The sequence below is a fragment of the Triticum aestivum genome, chromosome 3B (assembly GCF_018294505.1).
Source record: "Triticum aestivum cultivar Chinese Spring chromosome 3B, IWGSC CS RefSeq v2.1, whole genome shotgun sequence".
In the NCBI taxonomy this organism is placed as follows: Eukaryota; Viridiplantae; Streptophyta; class Magnoliopsida; order Poales; family Poaceae; genus Triticum; species Triticum aestivum.
In genome coordinates this window covers 154,926,343-154,943,192 of record NC_057801.1, presented here as the reverse complement: position 1 = coordinate 154,943,192, position 16,850 = coordinate 154,926,343, and the positions used below count along the sequence as shown (strand labels likewise).

The 16,850-nt window shown below is 42.7% G+C and overlaps 2 protein-coding genes across 5 annotated transcripts; one reads left to right on the top strand and one right to left on the bottom strand.

The window, feature by feature from the left end:
• Positions 1–1,276: 1,276 nt before the first annotated feature.
• LOC123069123 (uncharacterized) lies at positions 1,277–4,226 on the bottom strand. Of its 4 annotated transcripts, none has more exons than XM_044491887.1 (2): positions 3,757–4,214; positions 1,277–2,253 (listed from the first exon to the last, which is right to left on the bottom strand). In XM_044491887.1, exons 1-2 carry the CDS (start codon positions 4,092–4,094, stop codon positions 2,217–2,219), a joined length of 375 nt encoding a protein of 124 aa, XP_044347822.1. In that variant the 5' UTR covers positions 4,095–4,214; the 3' UTR covers positions 1,277–2,216. The 4 variants fall into 4 exon arrangements, with proteins under 4 accessions (XP_044347822.1, XP_044347819.1, XP_044347820.1 ...); XM_044491884.1 differs by lacking the exon at positions 1,277–2,253 and adding an exon at positions 2,429–2,824 and having other exon boundaries at positions 3,757–4,226; XM_044491885.1 differs by lacking the exon at positions 1,277–2,253 and adding an exon at positions 2,429–2,906 and having other exon boundaries at positions 3,757–4,217.
• Positions 4,227–10,984: 6,758 nt separating this feature from the next.
• LOC123065091 (protein REVEILLE 4) lies at positions 10,985–16,626 on the top strand. The gene is made up of 9 exons (XM_044488457.1): positions 10,985–11,152; positions 11,241–11,299; positions 11,384–11,552; positions 11,727–11,828; positions 11,924–12,055; positions 12,143–12,264; positions 12,379–12,438; positions 14,633–14,777; positions 16,487–16,626. Exons 1-9 carry the CDS (start codon positions 11,017–11,019, stop codon positions 16,624–16,626), a joined length of 1,065 nt encoding a protein of 354 aa, XP_044344392.1. The 5' UTR covers positions 10,985–11,016.
• The last annotated feature ends 224 nt before the right edge of the window (positions 16,627–16,850 follow it).

Sequence of the window (16,850 nt, the reverse complement as noted above, 5' to 3'; positions counted from 1 at the left end):
AGTTTAGACACCACCGATGCAATTACCTTCTTTTTAGAAAGTTCAAAAATTTCCAAATGTTCATGAATTATTAAAAAAATGTTCATGATTTTAGATTTTTTTTGTGAATTTCAAAAGAAGTTCTTTCGATTTGAAAAATGTTCTCAGATTTCAGCAAGTGTTTCTGAATTTAAGAAAATGTTCACAAGTTTGATTTTTTTCTTGGAATTCATTTTTTTTAAGATTTCATAAAATGTGCACAAATTCAAAATATAGACGAATTAAAATAAGGAAAAGCAAACACAGTCCAAGGGAGGTTCTAGAACCTTGCTAAGGCCTTTTCTAATGCATGAGTACCTAGAAGAGGTGCTAATTGTATTAAATGTCTTAGCAACAAAAATCTTGAATGCATTAGTGCTTAGTCTTTTGTTGCTAAGCTCCCTTCGTTTAATTAGGTGTAGATTCTGAATTGAGTTCCCACCTACGTACATGTGCTTAGCACCGTTTCTTTCTGAGGTCATCATACTACTCTCTCTCTCTCTCCTTAATGAACATGCAACATCAGATGTTTTGCCTAGTTGCAACCTTAACACCCTTACAAGGTGGAGCATTCGGAGGGGCCTAAAACCAATGGGAAAAAGACAGACTCTTTAGGATTTGTTCATGGATCGCCATAGGAGCCCCCAAGTTCACATGCGAATAGGACCAGCCACATTGCACAATCAATCCGCTCCCTGCCATGTGGGGCCATGAACGTGGAAGGTACCTCAATGCATCACGATGTTCCATTTAGTGGGAGTTTAAAATATTTAGAGACTAGACAATGAAATCAAACACAAGACGCCATTGTTTAAAATTAGAAGCTTCGATGTGATACCTACAAATTCTCAAGCTCATGTCATGCGTAATTAGGAGACTAAACCCAAGTAACAATGTTTGTCAAGCTTGCATATGAACTTGTGTACAAATGGGATGTAGAAAAGGGGTATGCATTTTTATATGCTTCTAAAAGTAGTAAAAGAACTGAAACATGCAATATATTATAATTCTATAATGGCATAGCAAAGAGAAATTTTTCTATGGATAGAATCCGTAAACCTAGGAGTCCATTTCCAAAATCTTCCTTTTGTTGGGTGACTTCCGTAATGATTTGTAGACTTTTGTATTGATGTCATTTATAAAAAAAAATTGAAAGAAGGAGTTTCCTCGTTGATTTCATTAAGAAATTGATGGTTTTCTTACAACACTCAAATCCAAACATAAAAACAACATTGCATGCAACAAGGAAACTTAAAACAGTGAAACTTCATCCAAGCATCACTCCTACTCACAGTTTTAAATAGCGCCATCTAGCATTTGTAAGAGCATCATGCTAAGTCATTTAATGCCATTTAGCACACTAACACTTCTACCGCTATTTTCCATAGCCAACTATTTAAAACTTTGCTCCTACTTAACAACTACAACAGAGTTAGAAAAGCCTCTGAATCACATCACCCTTACATCAAGAAGAAGATTTGAAGACCAAATTAGGCAACATGCCCTATCAACAAGTGATCATGCATCTGTGACGGATTCCAACCATGGCTCCTTACATAGTCGTCTTGCACCACGTTGTTGATCATCAGGGTCACCTACTCAATTCTTCCTTTCTCTTGGCTTTTATGGTGTATTGTTTTTAGAGGTTTCCCTCCGCATAGCAAGTGCAATCATGTTACCATCTTTCTGGCCTTTGACCCTTTCGTATCTTCTAACAGTTACAACATTGGACCCATTTGCTGCTCCAGCTTTCCCCAGCCCGTGCCTTCTCGAACTTGGTATTAAAGATTCTTGTGACTTCATCTCATCTTCCCCTTCCTCCTAATAGAAATGCAACCTTTCCCGACTGCGCCAGAATCAAACACCAGATCTAGTTCATCACTTTTTTACCACCTTCTCCAATGACATTCTCTTTGACACATACATCTTCTCCCCCAGTTTACTTCTCCAAAAAAAATCCTTATTTTCACCACCAAGATCTTATGAGCTTTGATATTGATTTACTTGTGAGACGGAGGAGAATTTAGTAGTATTGAGCATGACCGTGTCAAAATTTGGCATTATAACTGCCCCTTCCTCAAATAAGACCACGAAATGGAAGTCATTTCACTTGTTTTCACCCATGAACTCAGCTTCATCTCCAGCCTTATGCTTTTTCTGCATCTAGACAGGAGTTCCTCCTACCATTCTGACCCTCATCATGCACCAATTGCCAAATTCAACAACAAGCTCAATCTGATAATACATATCACACATGCATAAAACTGATATAAGGCTTCACATAATATTTCAAAGTCAAAGCAAACATTTTTCAGATCATGAAGAATTTGCATGTCTACACTATCTTTTTTGCATGTCTACACTATTTTTTTGAAAACAAGGATTACCCCCTGACTTCTGCATTGAGCGATGCACACAACCATCTTTATTGGATTATTTAATAAGATCTTATAAAATAAATACATAGATCAATCCAAAATCACCTTCCTCGCAAAATTGTCGCCCTACTACAAGATTGATGATGTGCCCTGACCGTGCGTCACACACACCAAAAAAATCGGTGGCCTCACCAAGCCGCCCGCCAGCTAGCCGGAAGCACCAACCGGTCAAGCACACCCTCAATGTGCACCACATGCACATGCTGTAGAATCTGCCGCCACCTTCTTTCGCAGTCCCATCTTTAGGATCAATCAATGCACTGATCTTATTAGACCCTTCTGCCGTTGAAGCCACCGCAATGCTAAACAGGGCCTGCCTCCTGCACGCGCCCATTGAACGGTATCCAGCATCTAGCCCCCGCTGCACCCTGCCGCCAAGACTCGCCATCGTCAATACTGTAGATGGCACGCCACTCCATCTTGATCACCGCACACGGAATATATGAAGATCTGCGCCCAGCCATCAAGCCAAATAATTGTCCCTCTAATCGATGTACAACCCTAAAAAGATGCCCCATAGATCCCCAATAATAGATCCCGCATGGGAATTATATCGTCTCCTTTGGCTCATCCTTCGCTTTCACCCAGACTATAAACATTCTTTCATTGGACACAACGTCAATCACAAATTTCTCCAATTATATACCGATTATATTTGAAATGTATTAGATCCAATATTTACATCTTATATTATATTATGGGATGGAGGAGAATGACATTTTGTCTGTCGTCTTTCATGGAGGCCCACTTTTTTAAAAATTCAAAATTCAAAAAAATCGGGTTCAAAATATTCTGAAAAATTGTACAAATAAATAAGGATGTGACGCGTGTGTGTAAAATTTTAGAATGAAATACGTTGAAATGCGACCTATACAAAATAGACAAATTACTGGTTTGTGGGGATGATATTATGTGTTAAAAAAGCTCAGATTTGTCTTTTTTGCAAGGCATTTCGTCCTGAAAATTTACGCACTTGCACTCTGCCTTCATCTATCTTCGTAGTTTTTTTCAGAATTTTTTGAAATGTAAAAGTATGAATTTTCATAAATTTTGAATTTTGCATTTGAAGGCCTCCATGCTCCCGACCTCCAAAAAGCAATTTCCGGGGACGGAGGGAGTAATTCTTTTTTATTTATGTTATTTTGCTTGATCATGCAGACGTGCAAAAACACCTTCTACTAATTTATGTATATAATAATAGTATATCATAGCTATCTGCATCGGGATACATAGCTTTCCATCGAGAAAAAAAAAGCATGCTCATCTAAACCCCGGGGGCTTGAATATCTGGAAGTCGGACCTGTGAGACACAAGCACCAGCAGCAGAGCCACAAGGGCCGCGACGCCCCACGGCGACGTGCCGGAGCCGCCCTCGGGCTGGCCTCGCCATGCCGCGGGCACGGCGACCCTCCCCTCTCCGTCGAACAGCACATGCTGCGCGAGCACGCCCAGGGCGAGGAGTCCCAGCACCATGAGCACCCAGAAGCCTGCCTGGGTGCGATGGCGCAGCTGCTCCTCGAACTCATCCATCTGCCACGAAAGGTAGAGGAAAAAGGTCACGATGCCGGTGACGGCGAGCACCGGCGCCGGCGGCAGGCCGACGGCGAGCCAGCCCTGCTGATACTTGCCCTCGTCCATCGGAGCTTAATTTGGGACGTGTGGTCTGGGATCTACTGCGTGCCTGGCTTCCCTCAGCTATGCGTGTGGTCATGTGTTCCGTATCTGCTGTGTGACGGGCAGCGGCGTTATATGGAGGAGGACCGGAGGAGAGACGTGGGCGGCCAGTGCGCGCTTTGCTTTTGTGGCCATGGGAAGGAGTGGAAAGCTGGTGGATGCCTCTGGAAGAGAAGGCGGCACCGCGTGTCTTCTCTGACGGGAGCTTTCGAGATGGCTACGAGACAGTCGGCGGTCGGTCGCTGGCGCCTTTCCAGGATTCCCCAATCTTCTCCGGATGCTCTACTTTGCGAGAAAACCGTTCATTTCTTCGCTTGGAAACCTACCCGTGAAAAAGGAAGAAGGGATTTCATTTTAGCAAAACGAAGAAGGGATGGAGAACCTGAAATATCGTGCCGACTCCTTTTTTTTAGAAGGAGGAAATATCATGCCGACTAGGGCTGACCGCGCTCGACTCGGACGGGCATCACAACAGGCCCAACCTGGAAACACTAAACCCAAGCCCAGCCCAGCCTAAACATAAAAAAATGAACTAATTATTTAATAAAAGTTGAAATATATTAACATGCGTATTTTCTGAATAAAAGGTTTGTGGGCAGGGGAGGTCCTATTCGGCACCAGCGACGAATTAGAGCGGGAGCGCTCCCATGCCGCTCAGTAGGAGTCACTCTGTCCGTTTGGTACACTCGCTCGATCACTTGCTCGTGTTTTTCCTAGTTCACTTGTATCATATGAAAGAAAAAACACTCCACCTGCTGGTTACAAAATTTTTCTATATTTAATATGGATCGGAGGGAGTAATAGATTTGAAAGAAAAAATGTTCAAGAATTTTAAAAATGTTGGCTTTAAAAATATCATGAATTGAAAAAATTTGTGAATTCAGAAAAATTACTTGAATTTTACTTTAAAAAATGCCACTATGAAAAACTGTTCAAATTTTTGAAACATAACTCATGAATTTTAAAATACTCATAAAATTAAAAGATGTTCAGGAATCCTAAAAATATCCAACAATTTGAAATAATGTTCCTTTTTAAAGGAAACACGAATGTAAACAAATACAATTGAATTTAAAAACTGTCACATATTTGAATTATTTTTTGAAGAAAAATCAAAAACATTAATAAAAAAATAAAAAAGGGAGAACAAATGACAAAACCGAGTAAAAACACAGAAATAGAACATCTGTCTGGAAGTTTCGCAAAACCGGTTGAAATGAAAGTTTACATGGGGCAGCCTTTTGAAAGTGTGTTCGCAGGAGGGGATATGCGCCAGGTATGCACGCAGCGAGACTAGCATCCGTCTCGCCTGAATGCTTTCCTGGCGCACACTTATAGGGCGGCCAATAACATGTTTACTCGTTTGTTCGTTTTTATTTTTTGTTTGGTTTTCTTATTTCTTCTCTGTTTTCTTTTTGAAAGTGCCTCTGGTTTTCTTTTGATTTATTTGTTTTGTTGTTGTACTTCATTTTATTGGTTTTTCTTTCTCTCTGTTTCTTTCATGCTTATTTCAGTTTTTCTTTTCTTTCCCATTTTTCTTCTTTTACGGTTTTCTTACTTTCTTGGTTTTCAAAAGTATTCTTTCGTTTTTATGGGTATTCATTGCTTTCCTTTCCTTTGCACTTGTTACTTCTGTTTTCTGTTTTTTTGTTTCATTTGTTTCATTTTAGGTTTGCGTTATTTTTTTTGCTTTCCTTTGTTTCGTTTGGTTTTCATTCTATATTTTTCATATGTGTGCAGAACATTTTTCTAATATATGTTCATCACTTTTTAAATACATGTTTAACATTTTTTAATACACTATCAACTTTTTTCTATCCACATTTTAAACATTTATCAAATGACTAATTAGTACTTTGTATTTAAATTTATTTAATAAATGGTCATAAAAAATTCTGCACACATTTTAACATTTTCAAATGCTTGATTAACCTTCTTTTAATACATGGTCGATGTTTTTCCTATACACATTTAGTATTTTTCACATGCTTGATTAGATTTTTTTTTCAAATGCAAGATAAACATTTTCTAATACATGACCAAAATTTTTCTATACACATTTTCTTGTTTTTAAAATGCTTTATTAACATTTTTTAAATGCATGATTAATATTTTTCAAATACTTGTTCACATTTTTTCAAATGCTCAATTAAAAATATACATCTCGCTATAAGTGAGACACTAGCAAAAAGGCCCGTGCGTTGCAACGGGAGAGAAAAATACCATAAGCTCTTAATTTACAAAAAATATTCTATAATCTGAGAATTTGTAGCTATTTCTTAAATACATGAAGGTTTGTTAAAAAGGTTGCTAAAAAGATACAAGATTTTTTAATCATAAAAGAAGATTTTTTTTTGTCTGCAAAAGAACAATTTTGTATGGTCTCCTGTTGACGCAGGTACTTGCGCCCCTATTTAATCACTATTTCTTGCCATACAAGTCATAGGTATTGGACCCTATATCATCAATATTTATATCTTATCAAACTTGTCTTTTATTTTATTTTTTGTCATGCATGCTTCCTTTTTACTTTTTTTCATGCATGTCCTCTCTTTTTTCTTCTTATATATAGGAGAATAGCGCAACATCTCATCTTTATCCGATCTCCTCTGCATTTTCTCTTTTATTTATTTTATAGCGGACATCCCATCTTTATTGGGTCCGTCTTTTATTTCTTTTCATGCATGTACTTATTTATTGTGTGCCTCTAGCAAATTTATCTTCAATTTCATGTCCAATCCTGATTTTGCTTAGGTATTCATCCCCAATCTGAATCAATATCGGTATGAAGAAAAGACGGATAATGCATTGTTGATTAACATTGCAGCCTACATAGTAATTTTTTTTCTTTTAAATTGTACAGATAAAATAACATCATATTTAGATTCTACATATTTTTCTAATCAAATTCCATATATAACATGTTAAATTTGGAGTTACGGTTTAGAAGATATGAGTATTTAAAAAAAACATTTGATATGTATTACGGGTTTAACGTCAGAAATATTATGAGGTTTTCTACAATAGCATGACGGACTAAGAATATCTATTTCTTTTATTAGTAGGTATAGATAGGGGGATGGAGGAAGGTACCGGATGAGTTCTATTTTGAGTGCCAAATTGGAAAATCCGGTAATAGCTATTTTCATATTTTATGTTGGAGTTTGGATGACAAAGAGGAGCCCGAGCACGGACCGCCAGGTTTGGGCTGCCCATTCTCACGTATAGTGTCGACCTTGCTTGGGGAATACAATATGAAGATAGTGAAACTTATAGTTGTAACATGATTGAGATTACTGGTCATCACCAGTGCATTTCCACTACTAGAAATTTCAAGGAACATATTAATGTGTTAGGGATTACCATACGACTAACAATTTAAGGAAAAAATAAATGTGTTAGGGTACCATACAAATACCATTTTTATCATTGTAGAATAATATTCGCCTCTTGACTTGTAAATATACAAACATAATTTGTTCACTTAAAGTGCGTCGGTGACACAATATTTACAAAATTGTTCCAAGATGAAAGATCATCAACATTTATTTTGGTGCCTAATATAGAATCAGTGACGTTGATGCCTTGACAAGAGGGAAGTATGAAGCAATCATCAAAGAGATTGTAGCTGCTAGGCCTACCTTTACTCTCTGTAATTTTGTCCATGAGAAGGAAGGCATATATGGCTTCAAATAAGTAATTTTACCGGTGCCGGTATGTACTGGCGCGCAATCCACCATCCGGCACTATTGTCAAGATCTGTGCTGGTTTTATACTCTATTTTGTACTAGCAATACACATAGCAATACATGTACTAGTGTCAAATATTATCAGCTTTTACAGAAGAGAGAGAGAGAGAGAGAGAGAGAGTTAGAGTGGAGAGAACGATGCATGCATGCATTCTCTAACGCCATACATAAGGCATGCATTTTATTTTCATCCTCATGTTTTAATGATTCATATTTTTTGAACCAAATGCAACTTTTTGTATATTTGAATTCGCGGTGACAAGACCTTCAGAACAAGATCAATTTTGGATATGCTTGAAATATATTTTATTTTATATATTTCAATTATCTTTGAAATCACTTTCATAAAACATTAGATTGCTTAACTATTTTATAAAAAAATTCTAGTGTTTCGCTCGTCTTCACAAACTGGAATATGGAACTCACAAAGACACGGATATATTTGATATATTAGTGAAATAGAAGTTTAATATATTCTTAATAATAAATTCCGCACAGTGAAACAACCAAATTCTCATATTTCAAATAACCAATTTCACATATTTTGACGCTGTGGAATAGGCAACTTGACAAACACACTATATTTTTTGAGTGAAATATGTGGATTGCAACGCTACAATTTAGACGTGTTTGAAATAGTCAATTTCACATATTTTAAATAACCTATTTCAGACATTTCACTATTTTTGTTTTTTTATTTCAATTATCTTTGAAATAACTTTCATAAAACATAAGATTGTTCCGCCATTTCATAAAAGTGCTTTTGACTCTTTCATCAATTTCAAAATTTATTTCGCTCATTTAAACAAATTCGCTCGCTTCATAAAACAGATTCCGCTCGTTTCAAAAATTATATTTCCTCGTTTGGAAACAATTTCACTCATTCAAACAATGATTTCACTCACTTCATAGAATTGGTGTCACTGAATTCGAAAACCCTATTTCACTTATTTCAGAAAAAAAATCATATGTATGGAAAACAGGTTTCACTCAATTCAAAATACCAATTTCACTTCTTTTAGAAAACTGATTTCACTCATATGTATGAATAAAAGTATGTTTGTTGCGCGGGAGCGGAGAGAGACAATATATTTTATTCTGCTATATGCATGCACTTCTAATGGACCTAGTCGTACGTTTTTGCAGAGAATATGAGAGATGGGCTGCCACGAATATGGGTTATACATATTAATGGTCTCGCTTGGGCACAGATCATAAAGTATTTGGACGGTGGATGCAGCGCCGGTATATACCAGAACCGATAAAAAGGTGTTTGCCTACATGGCTTGGCCAGCCCCATGATCCCTTTTATATTCCCATGAACATTAATCATAAAACTTAAAGTGTTGTGCCCAAAAATAAAATAAAAATCGAACGTTCAAGGTTATTAATTCACTTAAACTCACAATACCCCTAGAAAACTTAAACTCGCACATGCATCTTTTTTTTGGGGTTCCTCCGTTCTTGCATGCCTGCATATCTTCCTGCCATTAGAAACACGTGCGTGATGCGAGCGACATTAATCCTGCTCAAACCATTCCTTATCCGAACGTACGTGCTGAATAGAAACGTGCACGTGCCCTAAACTCCGGCCGGCTCGCCGCACGGCCGTCACGACGAACACATGAGCTATATTGGTTCGCCGGCCAAACCCGATCGACAACGTGTAAGACGTGCTGTTCCATCCTGGGATTCTCTGATGAGGACATGGCACGTAAACGCAAGTACGTGTGTACCAGTTCATCAGCTGTATCACCTCTCGGTCTCGGCTTGGCGCCAAAAACAAGCCCCTTTCTGGCACGTAGCTAGCTTTGTCCAGGGGGTGATGGGACCCTTTGTACCTAACCATTTACCGCGGCCCGAGGGACGCGTTGAAAAGACAAGGCTTGGTTGCACCGGCCGAATTGACGCGAGGTATATCTTTGCCGACTCGATCGAGCTTGGCGTGACACCGCAGTGAATAAGCGCGTGTTAGACCGACCGCGGTAAAGCCAGACACCAGGCAACATAGTCTCAAAATAAACATCTCAAGTTTAATAATACAATTTTATTCTAAAATTAACACAGTACTCCCTCCGTCCAGATGTATTGGGCGCCTAAGGAGCTGCACCATGATCTAGGTGTGATTGGATTGACCGTTTTATTGGATATAATTAGCATTAAAAATCTTGTAAGCTGAGCTAATTGATTGCAATTCCTTCACCTTACCAATCAACATGCAGCACGAAACGCATGCAACCAGAGTTATTGCCCATAAGATTGAAAACTTGTGCATGAGGGTGAAGCGAACGAGGCACGGGAGTGATACGAGGCTGATTTAATTCCTTCGCGTCTTACTCATTTGAAAATTCTAAAATCGCTAAGATGCCCAATACACCTGGACGGAGGGAGTACAAAGTTAAGACAATTTTATTTTAAAATTAATACAGTATAAAGTTAAGACATTTATTTTGAAATGGATGGACATGTTTTCGGCGAAGCTGGATATTGGAAGAAGGTTCGGAGGCGCTCGGCTGCTTACACCTGGTCGAGGAGGAGGACGCAAGGAGAGGAAGAGGCCACGTCGCCGTGTTCGTCGGCGGCCAGTCTCGTGTCGTGGACTCTGCGCCGAACCGTGTCTGTCCGCCCGCCAAAAAGAGAAACGAACCGTGCCTGCCCCCCGCGCGCGAGGCGAAACCCTACCGTGCGCTGCCGACTCTGCCCTCCCAAAACGGAAAGAACCCGGGAGGGATAGCAATAGGATAAGCGTCCCCGTACGCGCTGTCCCGCGCCTACACCGCCGAGGAAGGCCACGTCGCCGTCAGGCGACACCACCGAGGCCCGGCCGCTCACTTGCACCAGCCCGCATGCAGCCCCGCCACATCCATGCAAGCGCCAACTGTACGCGCTACTCGCCTCGCCGGCCTAATTCTCTGGCCGCCAAGAATAGCTCCACCTCGTGGCACAACAATGGCCGCCGATCAGTGTAAAAAACCCAGAGGACAAAATGGGTTTACGCGGGGCCGCGCGCGCGCGCGCGTGCGTGGGTGGCGGAGTCTATATATACAAGTACGCGGTGTCGCGCTAGCTAGCTTGGGCATCGAGAGCGGCCAGCAGCACAAGGGACCTAGCTAGCTAGCCTGTTGGTCTGGTGGATCATGGCGGAGAGGGGAGGAAGCGGCGAGGGGTCGTCGTCGTCGCCGGGGAAGAAGGCGAGGAAGCCCTACACCATCACCCGGCCCAGGGAGCGGTGGTGCCCCGAGGAGCACGAGCGCTTCCTCGACGCCCTCCTCAGGTGATCACTCTGCGTCTCTGAACAAGCTAGTAAGTCTGAAACTTCGACTCCTCGCTGAATCAACTGGCCATTTTGTGCGCTTTTCCTGGTTCGGCCGCGACTGGAAGAAGATCGAGGAGCACGTCCGCACCAAGACCGCGGTGCAGGTAAGTTCAATGCCAATCTTGCGTTCTGACGATTCGAGAAATGCAAGGATTGTAAGAAATGAGATGGAACATTGTGCGCTGCAGATACGCAGCCACGCCCAGAAGTACTTCCTCAAGGTCCAGAGGCTGGGCCTGGCCGCCGGGCTGCCGCCGCCGCAGCACCCGAGCCGCAGGCTCGCCCTGTCGCGGCAGCAGACCTCGCCGGCCGACGGGACGGCAGTGCTGCACGGACAGCCGCAGCATTATCCGACCGGCGCTGTTCAGGATTCCATCGGCTGGAGCTTTCCGGGACCAGGAAACCTTCCAGCATCCAGTGGCAAGTGACTCTGCCTCCCGTCTCCACTTTCTGGGCTCAGCGTTCTGAACCTCTGATTCACTCTGCTTCTTAATTGATCTAACATGGGAGTGTGCTCTGTGTGTGGTTCAGACATGCAGAACTTGGACTGGGCGGGCAGTTCAGGCACTTCAGCCTGGGTGAGCCATGGAGGTGCAGGGAGCCAGACCGAACCATCTGCATCAACACATCCAGGTATTCTTCTGAGCTTTTTTTCCATTTCCACACGCGCACGCACAGAGTTGCAACGAAAACACCATAGTTATAACTTCTGTTTCATATTTACTTAGGTGGCAGCTCATTCATGGGGACGCCGAGCTTCGATGACACGGGCATGGACTGGACTGGCACGGGCAGCACAGGCGAAGCGTCGGCCATCGCCGATGCAGAGGACGAGACGATTCCGCTCCCATTGTCGCCAGGTAAACATGTCATCTTTTGTCTCACGATGGTTAAATTTGTTCTCTGAATCCCATTTCAAAATTTCCTGGTGCCGTACGTTCTTGCAGACGACATGCATTTCGCGCGGGTATACCGGTTCATCGGCGACATATTCGACCCGGCCACGCCGTGCCGCATCGAGGCCCACCTGCAGAAACTCAAGGACATGGATGGCATCACAGTCAAGACGGTCAGTGCTTCAGTACTTCACTTTTAGTTACTTTCTTCAGTATGTATGATCATTCGCAATATTCAGTATCCCCTTCTCTGCTGCAAACTAAGAGAGCTCCGTCACGCCCAGCAGATCCTGCTGGTGCTAAGGAACCTCGAGACGAACCTGACAGCGCCTCAGTTTGAGCCCATCGTGAGTGATCTACTCTGAACTCCCCCTCCCTTCTCTGAAAATTGCACTACTGAAGGTAAGTATTCAGCTACCAACTTACCATGTACAATGGCAATTGACTTCCATCTGTTGGTGTTTGTTCTGTGGCGTTTGGACAGAGGCGGCTGCTGTCGAGGTATGACCCGGGGCGAGGCTTGTCTGGCCAGTTATAGAGTGTGCATGCACCATGAAAGGAAAACTACAAGTGAAAGATAGAGAAAGAACGTTCCAAGTGTGGCTGGAGGACTGAAGAGAAGATATGGCAGGTTGGAATAGAATAGATATTGGTCGGCCAGAGATATGACATGCAGATATAGTCTAATAATGTTTGCTTCCAAGATTTTAGATACAGGACTGAGATCTGCTTGTAGGGGACCGGCTCAGATGTCACAGCATGCGTTCAGAGTTCAGATTGTCTAGTCGTAGTACTGAATTTGTGTGTGTGTGTGTGTGTGTGCGCGATGTGCTCAGCTTGAAGAAATGTCTTTTACTGGGAATAGGACATATAAGAATTCCACTTTATAATTTGGTCTTGGCGTTTGGCATGGCTCCTTGAGAGCTCGAGACAGAGCAAATTCAGGCAAGGAGCCGTGCCAAACGCCAAGACCAAATTATAAAGCTAATTAACTTTGGGAGCTCGAGACAGAGCAAATTTAATTACAAATATAATTTGTTAGGGAACCTTGATTTTCATATATCATCTCTAATGACAGAAGGAATCCCTTGCCTGAATTTGCTCTGTCTCGAGCTCCCAAAGTTAATTAGCTTATAGAAGGACTTGACAGAGTACTTGTTAGAACATACATGTTTGGAGGGATTCCTTCAAACTTTGGAGGGATTCCTTCTGTCATTAGAGATGATATATGGAAAATCAAGGTTCCCCCGAATATACATGTTTTTCTTTGGCTGATTTATTACAACAAAAGTTTAACCAGAGATAACTTAGCTAAGCGTAGGCATGTTGAGGACATGTCCTGTGTCTTTTGCTGTGAACCCGAAACTATCCAACATCTGTTTTTTGACTGCATTGTTGCTGAATCTGTCTGGAATTTAATTGCTGACATCTCTGTGATTGATGTTCCTAACTCTTTTGATCAATTAACTTCCTTCTGGAGGAGAAGAAAACATTATGAAGCCTTGAATATTGTTTCTGCTGCTGCCTTGTGGAGCTTATGGCGTCTTCGAAATGATTTTGTTTTCCAGGGGCGAAGATGGCGAAATATGCGGTGTGTCTTGGACCTGTTGGGGGCGACGATCAAGAAATGGAAAGTGTTATGTTCAGAAACTCAGGGTGCGCTACTTCTCCGGTGCTTAAGGCTTTTGGACCACCGAAGAGGGGAATTGCTTAGGATTGCTTGGAGATCTTAGTGCTTCTTCCCCAATGTGACGTCGCTGGGCTGTAATTGCTGTTAAGCCATTTGGTTTGAACTATCCTAGAGCTTGTAAGAGGGCAGTCCTTTAAAACCCTTTTATATCTGCGGCAGCTACTCTCTGTCGTCGAGCGCTGTTTAAAAGTCCGTGCCTGATTGTTTTGCCTTGGCTTTATATAAAGTTGGGGTGGGGGGAAACCCCTTTTCGTCAAAAAAAAGAGCTCTGTCACGCTGTGCAGATCCTGCTGGTTCTAAGGAACCTCGAGACCAACCTGACAGCCCCTCAGTTTGTGCCAATCGTGAGTGGCCTTCTCTGAACTCTCCTCCGTTCTCTGAATATTGCACTACTGAAAGTAATAATTCAGTTACCATGTAGTATAATGGCAATTGACTTCCATCTGTTGGTGTTTGTTCTGTGGTGTTTCGACAGAGGCGGCTGCTGTCGAGGTAAGACCCCGGGCGAGGCTTGTCTGGCCAGTTATAGAGCATGTGTGCGTGCGTGCAACCTGAAAGAAGAAAACTAACCGAGAAAGGAAGTACAGGTGACATGGATGGCACGGGAGAAAGAAAGTTCCACTGAAGACCAGATATGGGAGGTTGGAATAGAATAGACATTGGTCGGCCAGAGAGATATGACATACAGATATAGTCTAATAATAATGTTTGTTTGGAAGATTTTGGATACAGGACTGAGATTTGCTTGTAGGGGACCTGCATTCTTTCAGAGTTCAGACTGTCTAGTCGTAGTACTGAATTTGTGTGTGTGATGTGCTCACTGGTACCGGCATGTGATGTGCAGCTTGGAGAAATGTCTTTTACTGATAATAGGAAATATAAGAATTTCTCTCTATAATTTTGCCTTGGCGTTTGGCAAGGCTCCGTGCCTGGATATGCTCTGTGTCGAGCCATCAGAGTTGGATGTCCTCCCATGTTGGCTAGGAAAAACACCGGGTATGCGCATGATTCTCACGTCGAACTTGTGTTTGTGTGCCGCGCTTGGCTAGCCGTACGTGTGCAGTACAGCGTGTGTTCTGTGGAGATTTTTTGTAGCAGAGTGTGCTTTTTTTTTGAGGTGTAACTAGGGTTTTATTCATCAACCAAATCTGACGGGATACAAATGATGTCTGGTGTGTTCCCTAGCCACACATGTCGACCAATAGGGAGTGTCGAGGCTACTTTGCCAAGGCACGAGCCTCACAATTCGCCTCCCTATTTTCAAAACGAAAACTAACTTTAACAAAGTCTAAAGATCTAGCTTTAATCTCTTCGAGGATACAAGCATAAGAAGATGATTGCGCATCGCCATTGATGTCTGAGACGACTTGCAGGCAGTCCGACGCTATGATCACATGTGATAGATGAAGATCTTGAGCGAGGGCAAGTGCCTCATTGCATGCTTGGGCCTCCAGACTTGCAGCGTCAACTAGGCCTTCGAAAACCACCGCCGATGCGCCAATGTAGCTTCCTCCTTTGTCCCTACAGATAACAGCGCATGCCCCCGATCGTCCTGATCTGGAGACAGCGCCATCCACATTCATCTTCGCCGCATCCTTGCCAGGAGGGATCCACTTCCGGCCTCTGGGCTTTGCCTCGCCGCCATGCACTATGGGATCGTGCTTCGATGCTATTTCAAGGTCCTGCAGATACCTGTTAATGAAGCACATGGTAGACAATGGGCTCTGGAATTCATTATCATGGATTGCTCTTCTCCGTGCCCACCATATTGCCCACATGGTGATTAGAACTCTAGTGAGGTCTTGCTGATTCAGAGATTCAAAAAGCCAGAATAGCCATAAATGTGCATCATCACTTCTGTTGGAAATCAGATGTTCCAACGTTTCCTCATCACCTAGAGCCCAGACGCACCATGCCATCCTGCACTCAAACAAAGAATGTCGCCATGAGTCATACTCCGCTTCGCATAAATCACAAACAGGTGACGTGGCCATGTTACGCTCGTGGCGGACTGATCCAGTAGGCAATGACATTTGTGCTAATCTCCACACAAAAACCTTGACCTTAGACAGAACTTTCACTTTCCACAATTGAGGCCATGATCTGCTCTCAGCTTCAGTGTTCGAGTGACTCGGCCTGTGCTCTAGCCAGTCCTCTCGCTGGTGTTTAATTCCACTTATCATCCTATAGGCAGATTTGACTGTGAAGATTCCCCGACGATCGTAGTGCCATGACCAAAAGTCAGGCTGTACACGAGTGCTTAAAGGGATGTTCAAAATAACATCCACATCCGGCTGAACGAAGTTCTCGGTCAGTACTTGTACGTTCCATGATCTGGATGTTGCATCAATGAGTTTTGACACTAACGGCGGCGGGGCGGGGGAAATAGAACATAAAGGTCTCAACTTGAAGTCACGCGGCAGCCAGTTGTCTTCCCAAATTTGTGTTTCAGTCCCCGACCCGATTCTTTTTATAAGGCCCAAAGCGAGCACATCTCTCCCCTCCATCAGCGAGCGCCAAACTTGGGAAGGCCGGGCGCCAAGGCTTGCAACCAAAATGTTGCTCTGAGGGTAGTAACGAGCACGAAGAACACACACACTCAAAGACTCCGGATCCTGAAGTAGCCGCCAGACTTGACGAGCAAGCAAAGCAAGATTAAAAAGCTCTATATCCCTGAATCCGATGCCTCCCACATGCTTTGTTAGCACACTCTGGAAGATCTGAAGCGGGTTGGGCTTGGCTCTTGAATGGGGTTTATTTTTCTGGGCACACTTTATTTGCTGGGCCGAATAAGTTATGGAAGTTTCATCTCGGACCGAACGAACAATGGCCAAGGGTCTTATAATGAGCTTACTGGTTGATCCTGATAAGATTGCTCTTTTCCCACAGCTCCTGGAGCAACTAATCAAGGAGTACTCGTTGAGGAGCCCCAGCCCCACAAGGATCACTTTTGATGGGCCGGGAGCGCGCCACTTGACGCGCTCTCAGCTATCACCCGTGTCGCGCGCTGGATGATTCCTCTGGTTTTCTTTTCTGTATGCGTTTTTGACTTTTAGATGATTTTTCTTG

Excerpts from the sequence above, each read along its gene's own strand:
- LOC123069123 (XM_044491884.1), bottom strand. The coding sequence starts at position 4,094 with ATGGACGAGGGCAAGTATCAGCAGGGCTGGCTCGCCGTCGGCCTGCCG. Across the intron at positions 2,825-3,756 it reads CTGGTGCTTGTGTCTCACAG|GGTGCAGCGGGGGCTAGATG; the intron begins GTCCGACTTCCA and ends TCTTGGCGGCAG.
- LOC123065091 (XM_044488457.1), top strand. The coding sequence starts at position 11,017 with ATGGCGGAGAGGGGAGGAAGCGGCGAGGGGTCGTCGTCGTCGCCGGGG. Across the intron at positions 11,153-11,240 it reads CTTCCTCGACGCCCTCCTCA|GGTTCGGCCGCGACTGGAAG; the intron begins GGTGATCACTCT and ends TGCGCTTTTCCT. Across the intron at positions 12,265-12,378 it reads ATGGCATCACAGTCAAGACG|ATCCTGCTGGTGCTAAGGAA; the intron begins GTCAGTGCTTCA and ends CACGCCCAGCAG.